This window comes from Primulina tabacum, chromosome 15, assembly GCF_025594145.1.
Source record: "Primulina tabacum isolate GXHZ01 chromosome 15, ASM2559414v2, whole genome shotgun sequence".
Taxonomy (NCBI): Eukaryota; Viridiplantae; Streptophyta; class Magnoliopsida; order Lamiales; family Gesneriaceae; genus Primulina; species Primulina tabacum.
In genome coordinates this window covers 35,653,310-35,671,467 of record NC_134564.1, presented here as the reverse complement: position 1 = coordinate 35,671,467, position 18,158 = coordinate 35,653,310, and the positions used below count along the sequence as shown (strand labels likewise).

At 36.8% G+C, this 18,158-nt stretch overlaps 4 protein-coding genes and 1 long non-coding RNA gene across 6 annotated transcripts; 3 read left to right on the top strand and 2 right to left on the bottom strand.

The window, feature by feature from the left end:
- Window positions 1–3,704: 3,704 nt before the first annotated feature.
- LOC142527340 (uncharacterized) lies at window positions 3,705–4,511 on the bottom strand. Its single transcript, XR_012815450.1, has 2 exons — window positions 4,372–4,511; window positions 3,705–4,330 (listed from the first exon to the last, which is right to left on the bottom strand). It is a non-coding gene; the product is annotated as an uncharacterized LOC142527340 (long non-coding RNA).
- LOC142527339 (uncharacterized) lies at window positions 4,419–6,050 on the top strand. Its single transcript, XM_075632113.1, has 2 exons — window positions 4,419–5,447; window positions 5,532–6,050. Exons 1-2 carry the CDS (start codon window positions 4,419–4,421, stop codon window positions 5,658–5,660), a joined length of 1,158 nt encoding a protein of 385 aa, XP_075488228.1. The 3' UTR covers window positions 5,661–6,050.
- Window positions 6,051–6,381: 331 nt separating this feature from the next.
- LOC142526765 (DEAD-box ATP-dependent RNA helicase 32-like) lies at window positions 6,382–11,805 on the top strand. Its single transcript, XM_075631339.1, has 8 exons — window positions 6,382–6,833; window positions 7,214–7,489; window positions 8,228–8,551; window positions 8,956–9,147; window positions 9,267–9,422; window positions 9,691–10,115; window positions 10,578–10,747; window positions 11,195–11,805. Exons 1-8 carry the CDS (start codon window positions 6,465–6,467, stop codon window positions 11,542–11,544), a joined length of 2,262 nt encoding a protein of 753 aa, XP_075487454.1. The 5' UTR covers window positions 6,382–6,464; the 3' UTR covers window positions 11,545–11,805.
- Window positions 11,806–12,317: 512 nt separating this feature from the next.
- Window positions 12,318–14,252, top strand: LOC142526555 (protein FATTY ACID EXPORT 5-like). Of its 2 annotated transcripts, none has more exons than XM_075631032.1 (3): window positions 12,318–12,640; window positions 13,652–13,739; window positions 13,983–14,043. In XM_075631032.1, the coding sequence occupies exons 1-3, from the start codon at window positions 12,442–12,444 to the stop codon at window positions 14,026–14,028; spliced, it is 333 nt and encodes a 110-aa protein (XP_075487147.1). In that variant the 5' UTR covers window positions 12,318–12,441; the 3' UTR covers window positions 14,029–14,043. The 2 variants fall into 2 exon arrangements, with proteins under 2 accessions (XP_075487147.1, XP_075487146.1); XM_075631031.1 differs by having other exon boundaries at window positions 12,320–12,640; window positions 14,018–14,252.
- Window positions 14,240–17,868, bottom strand: LOC142526554 (uncharacterized). The gene is made up of 7 exons (XM_075631030.1): window positions 17,361–17,868; window positions 16,716–16,856; window positions 16,263–16,622; window positions 15,585–15,830; window positions 15,113–15,205; window positions 14,750–14,950; window positions 14,240–14,611 (listed from the first exon to the last, which is right to left on the bottom strand). The coding sequence occupies exons 1-7, from the start codon at window positions 17,700–17,702 to the stop codon at window positions 14,396–14,398; spliced, it is 1,599 nt and encodes a 532-aa protein (XP_075487145.1). The 5' UTR covers window positions 17,703–17,868; the 3' UTR covers window positions 14,240–14,395.
- Window positions 17,869–18,158: the final 290 nt, after the last annotated feature.

Genomic DNA, 18,158 nt, shown 5'->3' with positions numbered 1-18,158 from the left:
GACAAGATATTGTTTAAAATAGCATCGTTCTAAATTTGGAGTTAAATGTGATACACTTGTCTTACATCTTAAAAATTAAAGATTTAAAATGAGTTTATAATAAGCTTACAATGGACTTCTATAGCAACTTGGATTAATCATTTTCATTAAGCAATGACGAACACGAAGTAGTTGTTATAGGGGCCCATTGTGCAGTCACACAGGCGCATATTGAAAAGTGTTTGTTGTCGGTCTAGGTCCCTAGACACCGAGTAATCGTTTATGATATCCTCGGGGGAGGTGTGGAGTCTGACAAGCTTTGAGCCGGTTCAATAATAGTCGGGCAAATGACTGTCTGAAACATCGTCTCTCCGGGCTGCCAGAAGCTCGAGCTTCCAGACAAGTTCCAGGTGATGGCTCTACTCGGGTTACCTCGTTAATAGCATCTCACTCGAGTGCACAAGTCTGTGATACCTTATCTTTGTGATTATTGCTGTCAGAATCACATGAATTTGACAAGGCGAAAGGAACAGTTTGGCGTGTCAGAAAAGTTGATATCAGACAGTAGGGTATGAGCAACCATCTTACCATAATTAATAAGTGGGCACATAAAACAAGGCTATAATTGACTTTCATGCTATATCAGGTATATCATGACATTGAAAAAGAGAAAATAAGTATTGGATATGAATTGACGTTGTAAGAGCTCGAGTGGAGAAGCCGGACGCCAATAAGTACAAAACCAATATTTTGGACAGAACGTGTGGCGCCCGAGCGGTAGAAAATGACCGCCCGAGCGCCAGTGTGGAACATGTTATCACTCGGACAGAACGTTCCGCGTCCGAGCGGTAGTTTTTGACCACCCGAGCGCGGTGCAAATGCACTCGGGGGCAGAACATCTCGCGCTCGGGCGCGAGAATTCTACCGCCCGAGCGCGACAGCGGTGGGGATAATAATGAGATTTCCGTTCATTTCTTCTTAATTCTTTCTTCAGTAGCTTCGAGAGATTTTGATTTCTACCGTCCGAATCGACTTCGAAACGTTGTCCAAAGGCGAAACAAATTATAGATTCGGAATCTTCGCGTCGAGAGCTTCCTTTTGAGGTAAATTTCTTCTAGTTTCAGCAGCTCTAAATATGAAAGTGTTGAAATAGCATGTATTTGAAGTCGAGATTCCTATATGTGGTAGAATAACCGACAAGAAAATAAGTTTTGAAGTCGAAATTGAATTATGTTATGAATTGGATTTGATATGAATTTTCAAAGTTTCAAAAGATATTTGAAACTTATATTATTGATTTTGGATCATGTTATTGATTGAAATGAATATGTTATTGATGTAGATAGATTATTATACTGATATCTTCAAGGTACATCAACTGGAACGAAGAATTGAGGTATGTTGCGACCGGATAACATACGACATGTATCTGTATTATATGATATATGTTGAATTGGTTTGATTGATTGAAATGAGAATACATGTCTATATGCCTTATTTGTTGAGTTTATGTGGCATACATGACATTGTGATTTGAATATCGATGTATAAAATAAATGTTTTGTTAACACACATCGTTTGATGTATACATCGATACATGACATGCACGTTGAGCTATGATCCTTGGATACCCTGATATGATTTGATTGGATTCTGGGGGTTTGTGAACACAATGTTATGTTTGGTATTACATGACCCTTAAAACATAGATATTTGTGGCACCGACGATTGATTGAGATTTGGGATTTGATGGCGCTTTGTCGACGCTATCATACGAGTATCCCTGATTGAGGCCGGTGTGCCAGCTCGAGCATTGATTTGATAGCGATTCTTTTGATTCTGATATGTGCTCAGTGGATGAGCATTTGATCTGATACCTCCACGACATACATGCATTGCATACCATATATCATTGTTTAGATACTTGTGGTATATATGATGATTGTTCCATACGGAGCTTTGCTCACCCCCAAGAGGGGCTGTTGTTGTCTTTGTCTGTGGACAATGGCAGGTACTTCAGGATATCAGGAGGCCGGAGAGGGTACTTCTGGAGGGAGTCACAGTTTGGGCTGAGATTTTATGTTTTGTTCCCAGTATATATATATATATGTATTTATATAGCGGGGCATGTCCCGAGGATATGAGTTGTTTGTATATGATTGGTTTTGATTATGTGTGAGCGAGTTTTATGATGTGAGATGAAATACTATTTTAGTATTCAAATTATAGAAGAAATATTTTGGACTCACTGTAAAGAAAATTTAAACTCGTTTTCCGCTGTAATTAATTAATTAACCCTAATCAGATTGTGTTGTAATAATGATTAGGAGTTAAGGCCCCACAACGTCAGTTTAGGTTCCACAATCTTTTCAATATTTTTTTCTTTTGGGTTTTGAGATTTAAAAGCTCAATAATAATAATAATAATAAAATCAATGTCTCTGTTAGCTAGCTTGTCCTAACAATGAAAACAGTTTCGAGTCAAGAGGAGAGGCTCTCGCCTATTGATACTTGATAATGTGGAATTCTCCTAGCAATGCTTGGTTCTCCTCTGGGCCATCTAAGCGTTATCCGATTAACGTCTAATGAAATTTAGAACGTTTTTAAGTATACCAACCGTCTAAATTGTTGTATCATTTATGTAACAAGAAATTATTATTTTTTTTAAAAAACCTGTATATATATATTATATAGATATAAAACTAAATTAATAATCAGCTCACTAAAATTTTAAAATCGAGTGTACGGGATTCGGGATTCGGGATTCGGGATGAATTACTAGTATTCACCTTAACCTAAGCCCCAATTCTTGAAACAACCCACTTTCTATATGATACGAACCTACCCTTGTATTTTCGGCAGCTATGTATTATCTTTAGTATAAAGTTTAATTCATCCGGGACCCTCTTATCTAAGGTGCCCATTTCTCTTGATTCCACTAACATGTGTAAATCTATGTTGCTTGTGTTGCGTGCATTTATCTTGTTTAGACTGGGACCTATTTTCTGGTGCAGTTTCTGTTGATTTTGGTCAAACGAAGGTTGAAATTTATTGGGTTCTTTTTGTTGCATGGTGTTCGTGAGCTTTTTGAGTATTATATTTGATGCGATAATTTATGGTTTATTAATCTTCTCAGCAAAGGATTCGAAAATCTGTTGCTAAAAAAAAAAAAAAAAACCGCAGTCCCATCATTTGTCCTGTTTGTTGTTTTTACTTCTATCATTGCTGTACTGCTAGTTTTGTTGAATTTCTATCCGCCAAAGCGGTGTGTTTTGTAGTGATTGTTCGAGGTTTTAGCTGCATATACCGCAATGTAGTGGAGGACTGACGAAAAAGAATCAACACGTCGGAAAAATGTAAGTGTAATATCGGGAATTGAGATACGGTCCCCAAAGTTAATGAAGGGGCATCCATCTTGTTTACACGCTTAGGCTAGTCAGGTAGCTTAACCTGCTTTTTGAAGCTTGATTGAGGTTGTATGATTCTACATCCGATGATCATAAAGGGGAAATTTTAAAGAAGGACCTTTGTTTGACCGTATTTTCAAATGTAAAAGGAAAGGTCACAGAGAGAAGACTTCATTGTTTAAGAAGTAACCATAGAAACTATGGATTAAAGAAGCTAGGGTTCCGTTCTTTTAAGAAAGGTCTCAAAGCATATTTTTAATGATAATTTTTTCAAAAACTGAGAAGGGCAGGTCGTGCCTGTCTTTATTTGTTCTGTTGATTTTTCCTTTTTTACTCTCTTTTGCATTTCCCTTTATTTTATTATTTCCTTGATCTTGATAAAGAGTACGATGCTAAATAAGGTTAATTGTTGATTGCTACTTATTTTTTCCAATCGACTGATCCAGACAGTGAATTAGCTTTAGCAAATATCCGTCCTCAACATGGTATCGTTGTGCTATGTTATAGTCGCCTTGTGCAAACTTGTTTCACTCAAGTATCACTTAATTTTTAGGAGTAAATCAGTTATTGCCTGAAATAAAGGGTACCTATTAGGATGACATGCATATCAAGATTAGAGCAGGTTGTGGTTTCAAAAGAAAAGACTCAAGTAGGTTATCAGCATCATCACGTATTGGGTGAATGTGGTGAAATATTGTTTGTTAACTTGTGTAACTCAATATCAGCCTATTCTATTTACATCGTTATAAAAAAGTAGCACTAGTATCTTTGAAAATATTATATTCCTTTCATAGGAAGCAAATTAGTTGTCATACGTTCGGCAGCTGATTTATTACATGTTTGTGTGTCTATGTCACTATAGGTAAAACTTAAGATGACTTCCGATTTTCTCTATTATCTTTGCCAAATATTTTTCTGAATATTCACCATGGCCCATTGCATCGTCTTAATTTACTATTTTTTGACTCTCAGGGATTGCTGAGTACTATATTTTAGCTAAAAAGTAAGTTACACTTCTCTGTAATTTCTCAAAATGAATCAAGTTAATCAAGGTGAGGGCTCTGTTGTCCCATTTGCCCATCAAGTAAAGAAGCGACGAGGTCGTCCACGTAAAGATACAAGTCTTAAGCATGCTCGAGCTGCTCATGCACCTCCTGGTTTTGAAGTCAAGCAAGAATACCATCCTCGGAGAGATTATAAAACAAATGCTGATAGTATGGTTGGCCAGGCTGTGACTGGTGTTGTTGAGGCCACATTTGATACTGGTTATTTGCTCACTCTCAGAATAGGCAACTCAAACACAAATTTTAGGGGTGTGGTTTTTAAGCCAGGGCATTATGCTCCTATCACTGCTGAAACTGATGTAGCTCCACATCTCCAAATGATCAAAAGAAACGATATCCGTCTCCCACATGAGCACCAAAGTTGGTCACGAAGCCAGAAACTTTCCATCCAAACAACTGGTCTGTTGCCTTCAAAATTAAAGTATCCCTCACCAGTAACAGCTCCTCCTATTCCCCCTGTGGGTGCAAGAGGCACCGTGGTTCCTGTTATCCTTCAACCTGTTAACCGTTCAAATGGGTTTTCAGGTTCCAATCAAATGCCATCAGTTACATCCCGGGCTCCTCACGTGATGGCTTTTGGAAACAAAGATGATCGTGTGGTTGAATCGTCAGCTATGTTACCTCCAGATCAATCTATTCTAGCTAGTCAGATTTTTGTGACCACACAATCCAATTCGAGCCTCCAAGTTCCCAAAGGAAGCGAGCAGAATGACAATGTTTCTTCACTTAATGAAGGCATCCCTGTGGCTGGACACGGTGAGGAAGGCAAGCCGATGAAATCAACGGATGTTATTTCACCAGACTCATCACAATCAACAGATAGTCAGGTCGAGAGTGACTCAGAAGCTTGGGAATCTTCACCAGAAAATTCAGGCATGGTATCAAACCAGGAGACTGGAAATTCGAATGAGCCCTTCCTGACCGAGTCCCTGCAAACAACTTTTGTTGCAAAACCTCTGTTCACCTATGGATCTGGAAGAATGACCGAGCTTTTAAAGGTAGGATGTTGCATAAACCTTGCAAATATTTGTGCTTAATTAGTAATTTGCCTTGATGATCTTAAATTGGATGCCAATCTGTAGGCTGTGCATGAAAATATAAAAGATAGCCCGATGCAAATTGCTGAACAACTGAGTTTTGCATCCCAAGTTGAATTTCATGCAACCAGGAGTGCGGAAACTGATCCTAAAAATGAAGCAAGCATCCCTTGATGGGAATACTCGGCACATGCCTTTTGTTATTGATTCATCAACTTCTACATATTTCAACCTCAAGAATGCTGAAGCATTTCATCGTGACTCGAGGATCTACAAGAAGGATAGATGATTTTCGAGGCCAGAAAGGATTTGATAATGATGAAGTAATGATGCCTTTACATCTACATTGAATCAAAATCGTCCTCTGACATAAGTTTGATGCTGATCCTTTTTACTCGCGACCTTTGTTGATCTTTCATCAGTTAATTTGCTCCCTTGTGTTCTTTGGTGTACTAAAGTTTTGCTGTTTTGTATTCTGATAAATATACTACTTCGTGACTTTAAAGGAAACATCATTGAAAGATTGCCGTCCATAGATTAACCCAAACGATGTCTTAAATTTCACATGAGATCTTTCTAAATTTTCTTATTTATTTTATTTATTTTATCAATTCAATATTATCCATAATTTTTTTAAATTTAACATATTTATAAAGAGAAATATGTTAAGAAACAGTTGAATTTAAAGCTTCAAATTGAAAGACAAATCCAAAGCCTATCCCCAATTGATTGTGTATTTACTGTATTGGGTGGATGTGTTTTTTCCTTCCTAATCATGAGCCGTGGGTATTTTGTAAATTCAAATATCCATAAAAAACAATTTTGTTCGATTTTAAAATTAATTAGTTGTACATATCCTGGTGGTATGAATTTGCAGCCGTATTATTATTATTTTTATTATACGTACAATTTTGATAAACCTCACTGCAAAACCCTAATGCTCGGATTCGCTCCACAGGCAAACCAATTGTCGAAATAATGAGAGGACCCAAAACCAAGAAGTTCAAATTGCAGAATCGGTTATCCGAGGTTAATGAAATCGAGCTACTCAATTCATGGATCGATTCGGGGAAGCCTGACTCCGGTACCAATCCGCTCTCCCAGTCTCATCCACCGGAAAAAGGTCAAATTGGGAGGCTCCCTGACAGTTCCTTTTCTCCATATTCCGGGGCTGAGAAATTCACCCAACTGCCTCTATCGAAGAAAACCAAAGATGGATTGACGCAAGCCACGTATTCGAAAATGACTGACATTCAGAGGGCTTCACTCCCACACTCGCTATGCGGCCGTGACATCCTTGGAGCTGCTAAAACGGGGTCTGGAAAGACTTTGGCTTTTGTTATCCCGGTGAGGTTCAGATAATATTGCTGATTATTTTGTTTGTTTTCGATGGTTTTGTCCAAAATGGTTGTTATAATGCTTTTGTTCGGAATTGAGTTTTTCGGGTTTGTAGCTGGGTAGATGATCTTTGATTGCTCTGTACTTTTGCCGTGTCGTGTGCTAAAACTTGTCAGCTCTATACAGGGATCAGGAAATGAAATTTGGGAAAAAATTAGTAATATATTGGACGATACTGTGTCCAGGTTGCATTCTGTGATCTATAATTTTACCCTATTTTTAAAGATCGTTTAATTGAAATGTTTTGGGAACTTTTCCCATTTGTCTCATTAATGCCTCCTGTGTTATATGAAGTAGATTCTTGATCACAATGTGTTCTTGTTATGCAGGTTTTAGAGAAGTTATACAGAGCTAGATGGGGTGCAGAGGACGGGGTTGGATGCATTATCATGTCTCCCACTAGAGAATTAGCCGGTCAGCTTTTTGAAGTATTAAAATCTGTGGGGAGGCACCACGGCTTCAGTGCTGGACTTCTAATTGGTGGTCGCAAGGATGTTGCTACCGAGAAAGAGCGTGTAAATGAGCTGAACATTTTGGTCTGTACTCCTGGTCGACTACTTCAGCACATGGATGAAACCCCAAATTTTGACTGTTCACAACTTCAGGTCTCGTTTTGACAATTTTGCTTCATCATTTGTGTACTTCTTTTTTATATAAGAAACGATCATCATTTGTGTACTTTAGTCCTTCTTGGCTAATAATTGCTACATATTTTATGCATAGAATAGTGATTTGTTAATAGGTTAATCATGTTTTTGGCCTCCTGGATTGTGTTTCTCTGTGATAAGTGTTTATGAAGTAGAATGAGACGAATTATTTCTTACATACGATTAATTGTCATGTAGTAACTTGATCATGCTCCTATTGCCATCCTCAATTTTTTCTTGCAGTTGCCCTTGCCCACTCTTGTGTGCCATTAATAGCATTCTTCTTTAATATTTTATTTATTTATTTGATTGCTCATATGTTGCTTGTGCATTTGCTTTCATCCTGAGCATTGTAGGTCAAGCTTCTTAGCATGGAGAATTACGGTCATACTTTTATATAATTTATCATGCTTATGATTTGTGTAACCACTTGACTTTTATTTGTCGTGAACAGTGTCATTTACACTTTAGTGAGGTATGTTGACAATAAAGTGGCCACTAAAACTAATGCAGTATCTTTTAGTTGAACGTCCAACAAACCCTCACACTAGGTTCCTAGATGTGCTATATCTCCAGATTCTGCAGGCTGATTGCCTTATTCACTCTGTGTTTTACTTTTCTCGCCTGTGTAACTGCTCTTAGATGTGATAACAAGACAGTAATTGACTTGAGTTTAGATTTCTGGCTTGGAAACAGGTGTTAGTTCTTGATGAAGCAGATCGTATTCTTGATGTTGGTTTTAAGAAAGAAATAAATGCTATAATATCTCAACTACCAAAAAAGAGGCAAACATTATTATTCTCTGCAACACAGACAAAGTCTGTTCAAGATCTTGCAAGACTCAGTCTGAAAGATCCAGAGTACCTTAGCGTGCATGAGGAGTCTGAAACTGCTACACCTAATCGATTACTGCAGACAGCTATGGTTGTTCCTCTTGACCAAAAGCTTGACATGTTATGGAGTTTTCTAAAGGCACATCTCAGTTCAAGGATACTGGTCTTTCTTTCAAGTTGTAAGCAGGTAATGTTGCGTTGACTGACAAGAGCTAGCATGGATCAAGATGTCTCATCTACTAAATTGTCCCACTGTATCTTCACAATTGTTTTTATGATTTTCCTGTAAATCAAAGGTTTCTTTATGCAATTCCACATTACAGTTTCTTATTAGGTCTTATATGACTGACACAAGGAATGTTTGTATCTCTACATTGTTTTTGCGTTTGTGGTCGCTCAAAGTCCTCTTTACTGTTTATGTACTTTGGGTTCCTGAATCATGTAATTTAGTATCAACGATGTGAGCACAGCCGAACAGGCCCACACTGTGTGATAAGTGCATATTTTCCATTTTTCTTTGTTTTTCCTTTTTTTAAATGAAATTATTGTTCTTGATAACTTTACTTATCTGGATATTGGTGCATGCCACAGGTAAAGTTTGTTTTTGAAACATTTAAGAAACTTCGTCCTGGAATCCCACTGACATGTCTCCATGGAAGGATGAAGCAGGAAAGACGAATGGGAATATATGCACAATTCTGTGAGAAGAATTCTGTACTTTTTTCTACAGATGTGGCTTCTAGAGGACTTGATTTTAATAAAGCTGTCGATTGGGTTGTCCAGGTTGATTTCTGTTTCTATCCTAATTTAGTTTCCAACTTTGATTGTGACATAAAATGAAGCTTCACATTATATGCTACATAAACTTTGAACTGTTGGTTTGATTGCCTTTTTACTTCTAGGTAGATTGCCCTGAAGATGTTGCTTCTTACATACACAGAGTAGGGCGCACTGCCCGTTACCTTTCTAGTGGGAGATCAATTTTATTCCTTACACCCTCGGAGACAAACATGCTTCAAAAATTACAAGAGAAAAAGATACCTATTCGATTTATTAAGGTCTGATATTCTTTTCTATTTAGTTTTGTTAGTATTTCATTATTTCTTTTTTATTGATGACACATGTGCTTGGTTTTTTTTTATCACTGTCAGGTAATATTGAGCATTTTTAATCATTGGACGAATTGCATGTTAATACTAACAATTAATAATTGATAATGATCCCTTGCAGGCAAATGCCAAAAGGTTGCAACCTGTAATATTGAGCATTTTGAATCATTGGATGAATTGCGTGTTAATATTAATGAATAATAATGATCCCTTGCAGGCAAATACCAAAAGGTTGCAACCTGTTTCAGGATTGTTAAAAGCATTATTAGTCAAATACCCTGATTTGCAATATCTGGCTCAGAGAGCCTTTATAACGTATTTGAGGTCCATCCATAAGCAGCATGATAAGGAGATTTTTGATGTTGCTAAACTTCCGATAGATGAATTCTCAGCATCATTAGGTCTCCCCATGACCCCAAAGGTCCGTTTTCTGAAAACAAAAGTTAAGGACAACAAAGTGTACGAAGAATCGACCCTTGCTTCAGAAAGCAATGGTGCTGAGAATCAATTCAAACTGTTAAAAGAAACTTCAGGCACTGGTGTAACTGATGAAGCAGAATTTCTTACGGAGAATGGCCTTAGTTTGAAGATGGCCACTCGGCATTTTGGAGAAGATAATACTCCTGATATTAGAGATGATGTGTACATTTCCACTCTTCTCTTTTCGATATTTATATTTCTGAACATTACGCCTCTTTTTCCAAACTTGTATGATGGAAAAGACATGATTAAGGGCATCCCAGAACGGTTTTTTGTAGTGATAGGTAGTTGGGGGTCTTCATTACTACTGTCGGTTATTTCACCACCTCCAAATAATACATTTTGTTTGCTGTCGATTTTTGGGTTTCAGATAGGTCTTTTTCTACATTGTCTTATTTGGGAAAAGGATGTAGTTGGGGGTCTTCAGACTCTTCATTATCACTGTCGGTTATTTCACCACCTCCAAAATGATTGCTCAATTACTGTGTCCTTACCGATAATGCAATATTTGTTCTTGCCCATTGTATGCAGTGACTCTGAGATGATCGCCATTTTCGGACGATCTCGTTATCTTCTTGTTTGTTTGTTTTTTTTGTTTTTAATCTAAGCTGTTTGTTTTTGTAGGCCTGTAACTAGGATTTTAAAGAACAAAAAGCTAAAGATCAATGTGGATAGACCGGCAGGCAGACGGGTTGTATTTGATGATGATAGTGATAGTGACACTTCAACTTCTCCTACAAAACTAGCCAATACCCAGACTCGGTCTGATTCCAATAAGCTGGACAAGGACATGGGTAAACTTTAATGCTTTGGATTTGCCCTACAATTCTATCATCAAAAGCTAGCAGTTGTAGTTATTTCCCGTACAATTGTTGAAACTTACAAGTAGAAATTAAGCTCATGTGCACTTGAGGCCTTCTCCAGCCTGGTTTTCCTATTTCGAACTGTCATCGTAATTATAGGACTTACATTAGTACCAAACTAGTCGGTCTTGGCAATTGTATATCCTTCTCCATTGTGCTTTAAGTTAAACACTGGTCATCTTCAAATGATAAAAGCTTCAGTGATGCGCCTTAAGTGGTTGGCCTAGTTAAGAAATTGATAAAATATTGAAACGGTAGCTTTTATCAATACCCTTGTGCAAACCATCTTCTTATTGTTAGTGTGTAATTCAATCTGAACTGCCACTGAATCAGAAGAAATGATTGATGAGTTACCGTTTTGCTCATCATATCTTTCAGTAAATCAAAGATACACCAAGCAGAGGGAGATGATGAATGAGGTGGACAAGGAAGACAAAGCTTTGTACCACCAACGGTTAAGAGAAAAGCGCATCAAACAAAAGATGAAGTTGAAGAGGCGAAGAGATGAGAATGGTGAGGGTGAGGATGAGGATGAGGATGATCTCTCTGGTTCAGACAAAGGCGCAGCCACTGTAAGAGTCAATAAAAAGTCGAAGATCTATTTCCATGATAGCGACGATGGTGAGATTTGGAAAGGTAAAGCAAATACTAGCACAAGTACCGACTCCATTACTCTTGCAGAGCAAGAGGAATTGGCTCTCAAGTTGTTGAGTTCAATGCATTCCTAAACCCTTCTTATATCAGATTATGTCCTCGTTCGTTGCTGCATTTTATTTATCCAGCTGGAAAAAATGGCATCATTGGCTCATAAGAATCCAGTGCAGAGCCAATTATATTTATAGATGTAGATCTTGTTCTCTCTTTAATCTCAACAACCAAAAAAAGGTAATTATATTATTCTTTGGGGAGGGCAAATCTTGTAACAGAAATTTTAAATTGATGGCCGTGATGGAAGTATAAATCTAAAGTTGCCAAATTGATTTGTTCGAGATTTAATCGTAGCACAAATATTTCTTCGATGCTTGTTAGTACATACGGGCATTTTTTTAAATTTTCCTATTTCGAGTATCGTATGCGACTTGCTTCTTCGATACGAAAAGTGTAGATGCTGGATAAAAATTAAAAAGTGAGTTGCTGTTATTTTTTGAGCATTTCTTTTTTCCAAACAAAAATTTGAACCAAAATTGATGTAATAGCCATACGAAATGATTTAAATAAATCTCTCTGCAAATAAATTATTCGTACACAAATATGATTATAGATAAAATAATTATCTATGGTAACTATTTCCATTAATTTTTTTAGTATCCAAATTAGTATATTTTTTCATCAAAATTACACCTTAAACTGAGATATTGTTTAGTACAAAAGACAAGACTGAGTAATAATTGTTTTATATAATATTTGACTCGAATATTATTTAAATTAAAAATATTATTTCTTATTATTTATTATTCACATTAAACTATGTGAGTGGTGTGTGGTGCTCACGTTTACATTGGTTATATACAAAATTACCCACAGGAAGTTTGACCAGCCACCCCAAAATTCATCACAATTATTACACCAGTCTTCTTTTTCGTTTCATATTAACTGCGGTATTCTCCAAAGATCCAGATTCGGAAATGCATGACTTTTGTTTCACGATCCCATATGGTCTGCTTCTGGTGTGTGGTGGCGTTATAGGATATGGAAAAAAGGGCAGTGTAGCGTCGCTGACTGGGGGCTGCGGGACTGGGATGTTTCTTGTTCTCGCTGGTTACCTCAGTCTCCAAGCATTCCATAAGCGCAAAAATTCTTACTTTGCCTTGATTCTTGAAACGGGTATGCTTCGGTTTCTTCTACGGATTTACTGTTCGTTTGATAGTCATTGTACACACATATAGAAATTAATGTTATTTTACAACCGTGTTTAGATTTATGGTAGCTTGTATCCTCTGCAAATTACAATGAACGAAGTATCTTTCTTTATGTTGTGAATGTATCTTCGGTTAGAAACAATTACTAGATAGTAGAGATTAAACTATTCAAATATCTCTCATTGCCCAATTACATTGACAATATTTTATGTTCGGGAATTTTTTTGCCTTGGTAGTAATTTTGCCACTGCGTTGCAATTAGTTTCTATCGAATTTATGGGATTCGGGCTCATTGTTCTGTTGTGATGTTGCTTGGTGACTGAATTTCTTACTTCCATTTAGCCTTGTGCCCTTACCAGTGGGATGAGGAGTTGTGAGTCTTTGAAGTCACTGTGATGCGTGCGACGTTTGAGGAACTACTGGCAGCTAGCACCTAGCAATTAGCTTGTGGATAACCATCTATCTAGAAAATAAATATTTGATGCAATGATTGAACTCATCAAAAAATGGTTTTGCAAATTAGTAGTTGTTACTTCAAATCCACTAGTGTTGTAGAAAAGAACGGATTTATCATCCGATCTCTTGTTGAGATTCAAATGGTACTTTGATCAAGATGTTTTGTTTTGGCAATGTAGCAAGCACCAATAGATCTTCCAATTTCTGAAAAAATTCAACCACTGATTTCATATCAATGTTCTTGCAAAGAGTCGGAACTTATTTAGATATACGAAACCTTTTCCAATGCCAAACTTCACCATGTAATTGAACTATGCGCTCAAAACATCTCTCTTCCATCAAACATGCATCACTGTTCAATTAGAATACCCTGTAATTTCTATTGATTGGTTATGCCACCATCCTACTGTTCTTCTATTATTCTTGTTGGCGCCGCCATTTTTGTGAACATCATGTGTTGCCACGCTTCCGATTGCGAGTTATGTTATAACTTTATTTGATTCGAGATCGCCTTGAACAGCTATTGCTGCCGTACTAACATGGGTCATGGGACAGCGATACTTGCAAACTTCCAAGATAATGCCTGCTGGTATTGTTGCTGGTCTCAGGTAACTCTGAAGATTTTAGTGTACCCATGCATCTGGTTTCCTTAAACAAAGACCGACTTGATTCATGGTATTTCTTGGCGCCTGTCGCATAAACTTGCTTTAACTTTCAAATGTTTCACTAGATTTAATGTTTCTCGAATTAATTCGTCGTCTATTTATTCAATCATTAAGGGGAATGCCCAACTTTTCTGGTTTCCTTTTCCTTTGGAATTGTATAGTTTCTTGCTTTAAAACTTCTTTCAGGGTACATATACTTGTCGACCATGTCTTTTTTGCAGCTTCGTCATGACTGGATTTTATCTTTACAAGATTGCAACTGGTGGGAACCGTTTCCCACCTAAGGAGTAGTAATGGCATCGAGAATTTATTACCTTATAGTTTCAACAAGACATTTACAGATAGAAAACATGCTACTTTTGAGTTGTAAACAAAATTGTCCATTTAAAGTAACTCATCTCCAACTGTATTGAATGCGCAATTCTATTTTACTCGAGTAAAGATGATTGAATCTGCATTTAATATTTTTCAATATTACACGTTATTTATCCAAATATACAAGATGCATACAATGATACACATAAAAAGGTTTACAACCTAAAACCAGTATATCAGTGCTATAGACGATATAACGTGAGATGAAAAGGTAACAATGCCTATCAGCAGCCATCTGGTCTGTAATAATCTTTAGGCATCGAAGGGCACTTTTCATTCATGTGAGGGTAAGGTTTCACGGTGTTGTATCCCGGTAATTCCATTCGATATTTTCCTCGAATTTGACAGTAGGGGGATTTTACCGTGTCCCCATCGTTACACCATTTAGGTAAACGGCTCGAATTATTTTCAAAAAACTTGAGAGAGTAAGCATCTTTTATCTGCAGTGACAGAAAGTCAATTGTATTGTTTGCTGAACTTATCATACATAAAGATTGGAGAATTATCGATTATTATGAAGAAATTAACAGAAAACAACAATAAACTAGAACGCAAAATACTTTAGAATCTTTACTTACAGTGAACTCAGTGACTTGAATAGAGCTTGAAAGGTTGCCAAAGAGCCCCGCCGCCTTGTATAATTCGAAGACAAAAGCGACACATGATGTTGACTTACCATCTTCATAAACCCAATCATCTTGTTCCGGAACGGCCAACAATTCACCAAAAGATGATCCACGCTTCTCAACTTCGACAAGAATATCAGAAAGAGAAGAGTTCTGCAAGGACGAATGTATACTATCTTTAGTATCCAATTGAATCTTATCCGGTAGCAATGCAACTATTTCCAAGAATTTTCTTCAATCCGCCCAGATCAAGTTATATAGGTCCTTCGAAATGCATTACATATTAGATAAATAAAATGTGTATAATAATGAAACCTCAGTTCCAAGACGTTTGTTCAATGCTTCAATCCACAAGTTAGCGGCATATGAAGGTTGCATCTGAGTCCAAACAGTCATACAAGAAGCCACCTGTGGATAATAAACAGTTCAAGAAGTAAGGAAAAGAAGAAGCAAAAATATAAGTTCACATTTCTAGGGGCCTTTAAAAATAAAATAAAGAAGCAAAACATCTCAGCAATCCAAAGGGTGATGCAGTATCTGCAGGTATAGATAGAATCACTGATCGTAAGACATTATTCAGTACAATGGTATGATCTGTTCATGATGGCTGTCTTCCTCTTTTTCTTTCCATTTTTATAAATTTCATCCTATCATTTTTAAAAAAATTGTTAACCTTGTTAAGATCTTAAACCTCTCTCAATCAGGATTAATTTTGTATTAAAACATATTGGGACCTGACAATTTGGAGAGATGGAAGAAAAACTCTCAAAGGACGAAAAAACAGTACCAGGTGAGCATCCAAAGGTTCTGGGTAATTCCCACTGACTGTGTCTATCCAACTAAATATCAAATTGTGATAACCATAAGGCCTTCCTGACATGCTTCGTGCGTATTCCCAGGCAGCACTTTCATTGAACTTTTCCCGGAGTTCTGGAAGCAAAGGAAGCAATGCTATATGTGGATTGGCATCGTCTTTTGTGAGTTCAAATTCCCACCATTCATCCCATGGTAAGATAGCGATAACATCTTCTCCCTGAAAAATGAAAATTAAAAACAATATTTATGATTATCTGAAAAGACAAAAAAGAAATTACGTGTCACCGAGTCTACACCAATAGCCGTTTCAACTAGCAATAACTTATATTCGAGAACCAATAGATACATTTGTTCCATGCAGGTTATGTCTATTAAATTAGCCCGGCAGGAATTAATATGTAGTCATCAAATTAATTTTAGAGGCGTTCAACAATGACATAACAAGGAGACAATAGGCTATGTCTCTCTCTTATTAGGTACTTGGTTGATGGATAGCAAGATAATGACTCGCTGCAGCTCAGATAGAGAAATATATCTGAAAATTACGCAAATCTGAAGAACTAAGCGAAATCATGCAAAACCAACAAAGTACCCTGGATTTCACAAGAATCTTAACACTAGAAAATTCAAGTACCAGTTAAGTCATCACCTTCTCATTCTCGTTCCCTGATTCTGCAACCCATAGCTTTCCATCAGAGTCCCTTAGGCAGACCGCAGAATGACCAGCATAAGATCCAGTTACCCACTTTTCTAATGTCTCAAAACCACCCCACCGACCTCGGATTTTCGATAATACAAGAAAATCTCCAGATTGGATATCCTCAACAGTAATGTTAGTAACCCACGGTTCAGGACGTACATCAAAAGTAGCATCCATGTGCTTTTTAAGAAAAGCAATATTAGAGCTCTCTCCCCATCCGGTGAACAAAGGGAACACTTCCCATAGAGCGCGAAGGGTTCCTAACATCCCTGCTTGCATGAGAAAGATCGATACCCCTCTATTTTTTACCTGATTTTTAAGGAGATTCATCCTTATTTAGTATGAAAAAACTTGCTTTAAAACAAAGAAGTATGGTTCTGATTAAAATAAAGTTGAACTCACATATTCAAACTCAGCTTCTGACACCCACTCTTTGAATTCGAGGGTGTGTTCTCGAGATAAAATGTAATAATCCCATGTAACTTGATAAGGAGTTGCAAAGACATAAAGATCCATGCATGTCCAACTATGAGCATGGCTTACCTGAAACAAGAAATAATTTTTTAAATCTGTAATCAAGAAACAATATTTAAAAGGCATTAAGTTGCAATTGCAAGTTCCAACAGGCTTTGTATTTTAACTTTGTACGTCACCCTAGTTAACATGAAAGCAATCTGTAGGAGGAATAACCGAATGCCACTTTTCCAGATTTTCAGCAAAAATAGTTTCAAACGAAACATAATTTACAAAGGCCCGACTTAGACAATGAAATTTTCCTCAATAATTAAAACAACAAATCAAACTAAATAATCAAACAAAAAGAACTTAAGAAAATCAGCCTCCAATATGAAAGTCCATCGAGAAACTCTCTAAGACCTCTCAAAAAAAGAATCTACTATAATGATAATTCAAAGCTATCACATAAAAAAACCCGAAACATATATAAAATAAGCAACCCCAAAAGCCCAAACCTAAAAAAATCCCCTCCAATAATCCCAACTACCTCGAAATCGATCGATAGAAAACAAGAAAGCTGCATCCAATCACCTTAATATGAAGAGTACCGCCCCCAAATTTACTCTCACTTTTGTTGTTAAACTCCAACCAAGCAGTGTTATTGTAAAAGCAAGCACCTTTCCACTGTAATTGGGGAGTGTTACCAGCAGTGGCAGCTCCGATGAAAGACGGCATAAGGTCCGCCGCGTTATTTAGAGACTTCAGAATAGGCCAAGAAACTTGTCTGGGAAGCAGCGGCAACAAATCTTTAGGACGAAAGATTGCTTTATAGGCTTGTGCTTCCCGAGTGTACACACCAGAAATGAAGAAAATAGAAAACAATATCATGAACGCACGATGGGTTCTGAACCTGATATTGAATAGAAGTATCATAGCGGAAGAAACAGAGAGATAATTGAAGGAATTCAAAGATTGAGTGGGGTTGCGAGCAAAGGAGTCTTCTAGTGGCCAGGGTTAACCGCTTGTCTTTCCAAATTTTTTGCGACTACGATGATTTTAGCAGAGCTCCGAGGAGATGCTGTGAAATGTCCGATGGGGATATTTATTTATTTATTTATTTAATTTAATTTGTTGTCATTGGAAGTTGCGTGTCTATTTTGTGATCAATTTAGTACTTTGTGATGTAAAAATAATAATAAAAAAGTTACTTTGTGATTTATAATATTTAATTTAATATCATATGTGATATATATATATATATATATATATATATAAATATTAAACTCTTGACCAAATTGTGCGTAACAAGAAATTGTATTCTGTTCTAATCCTTACGGAGGAAGTAGTTTTTTTCTTTATATTTTTTTTAAAAAAGTGCTATAATATTTG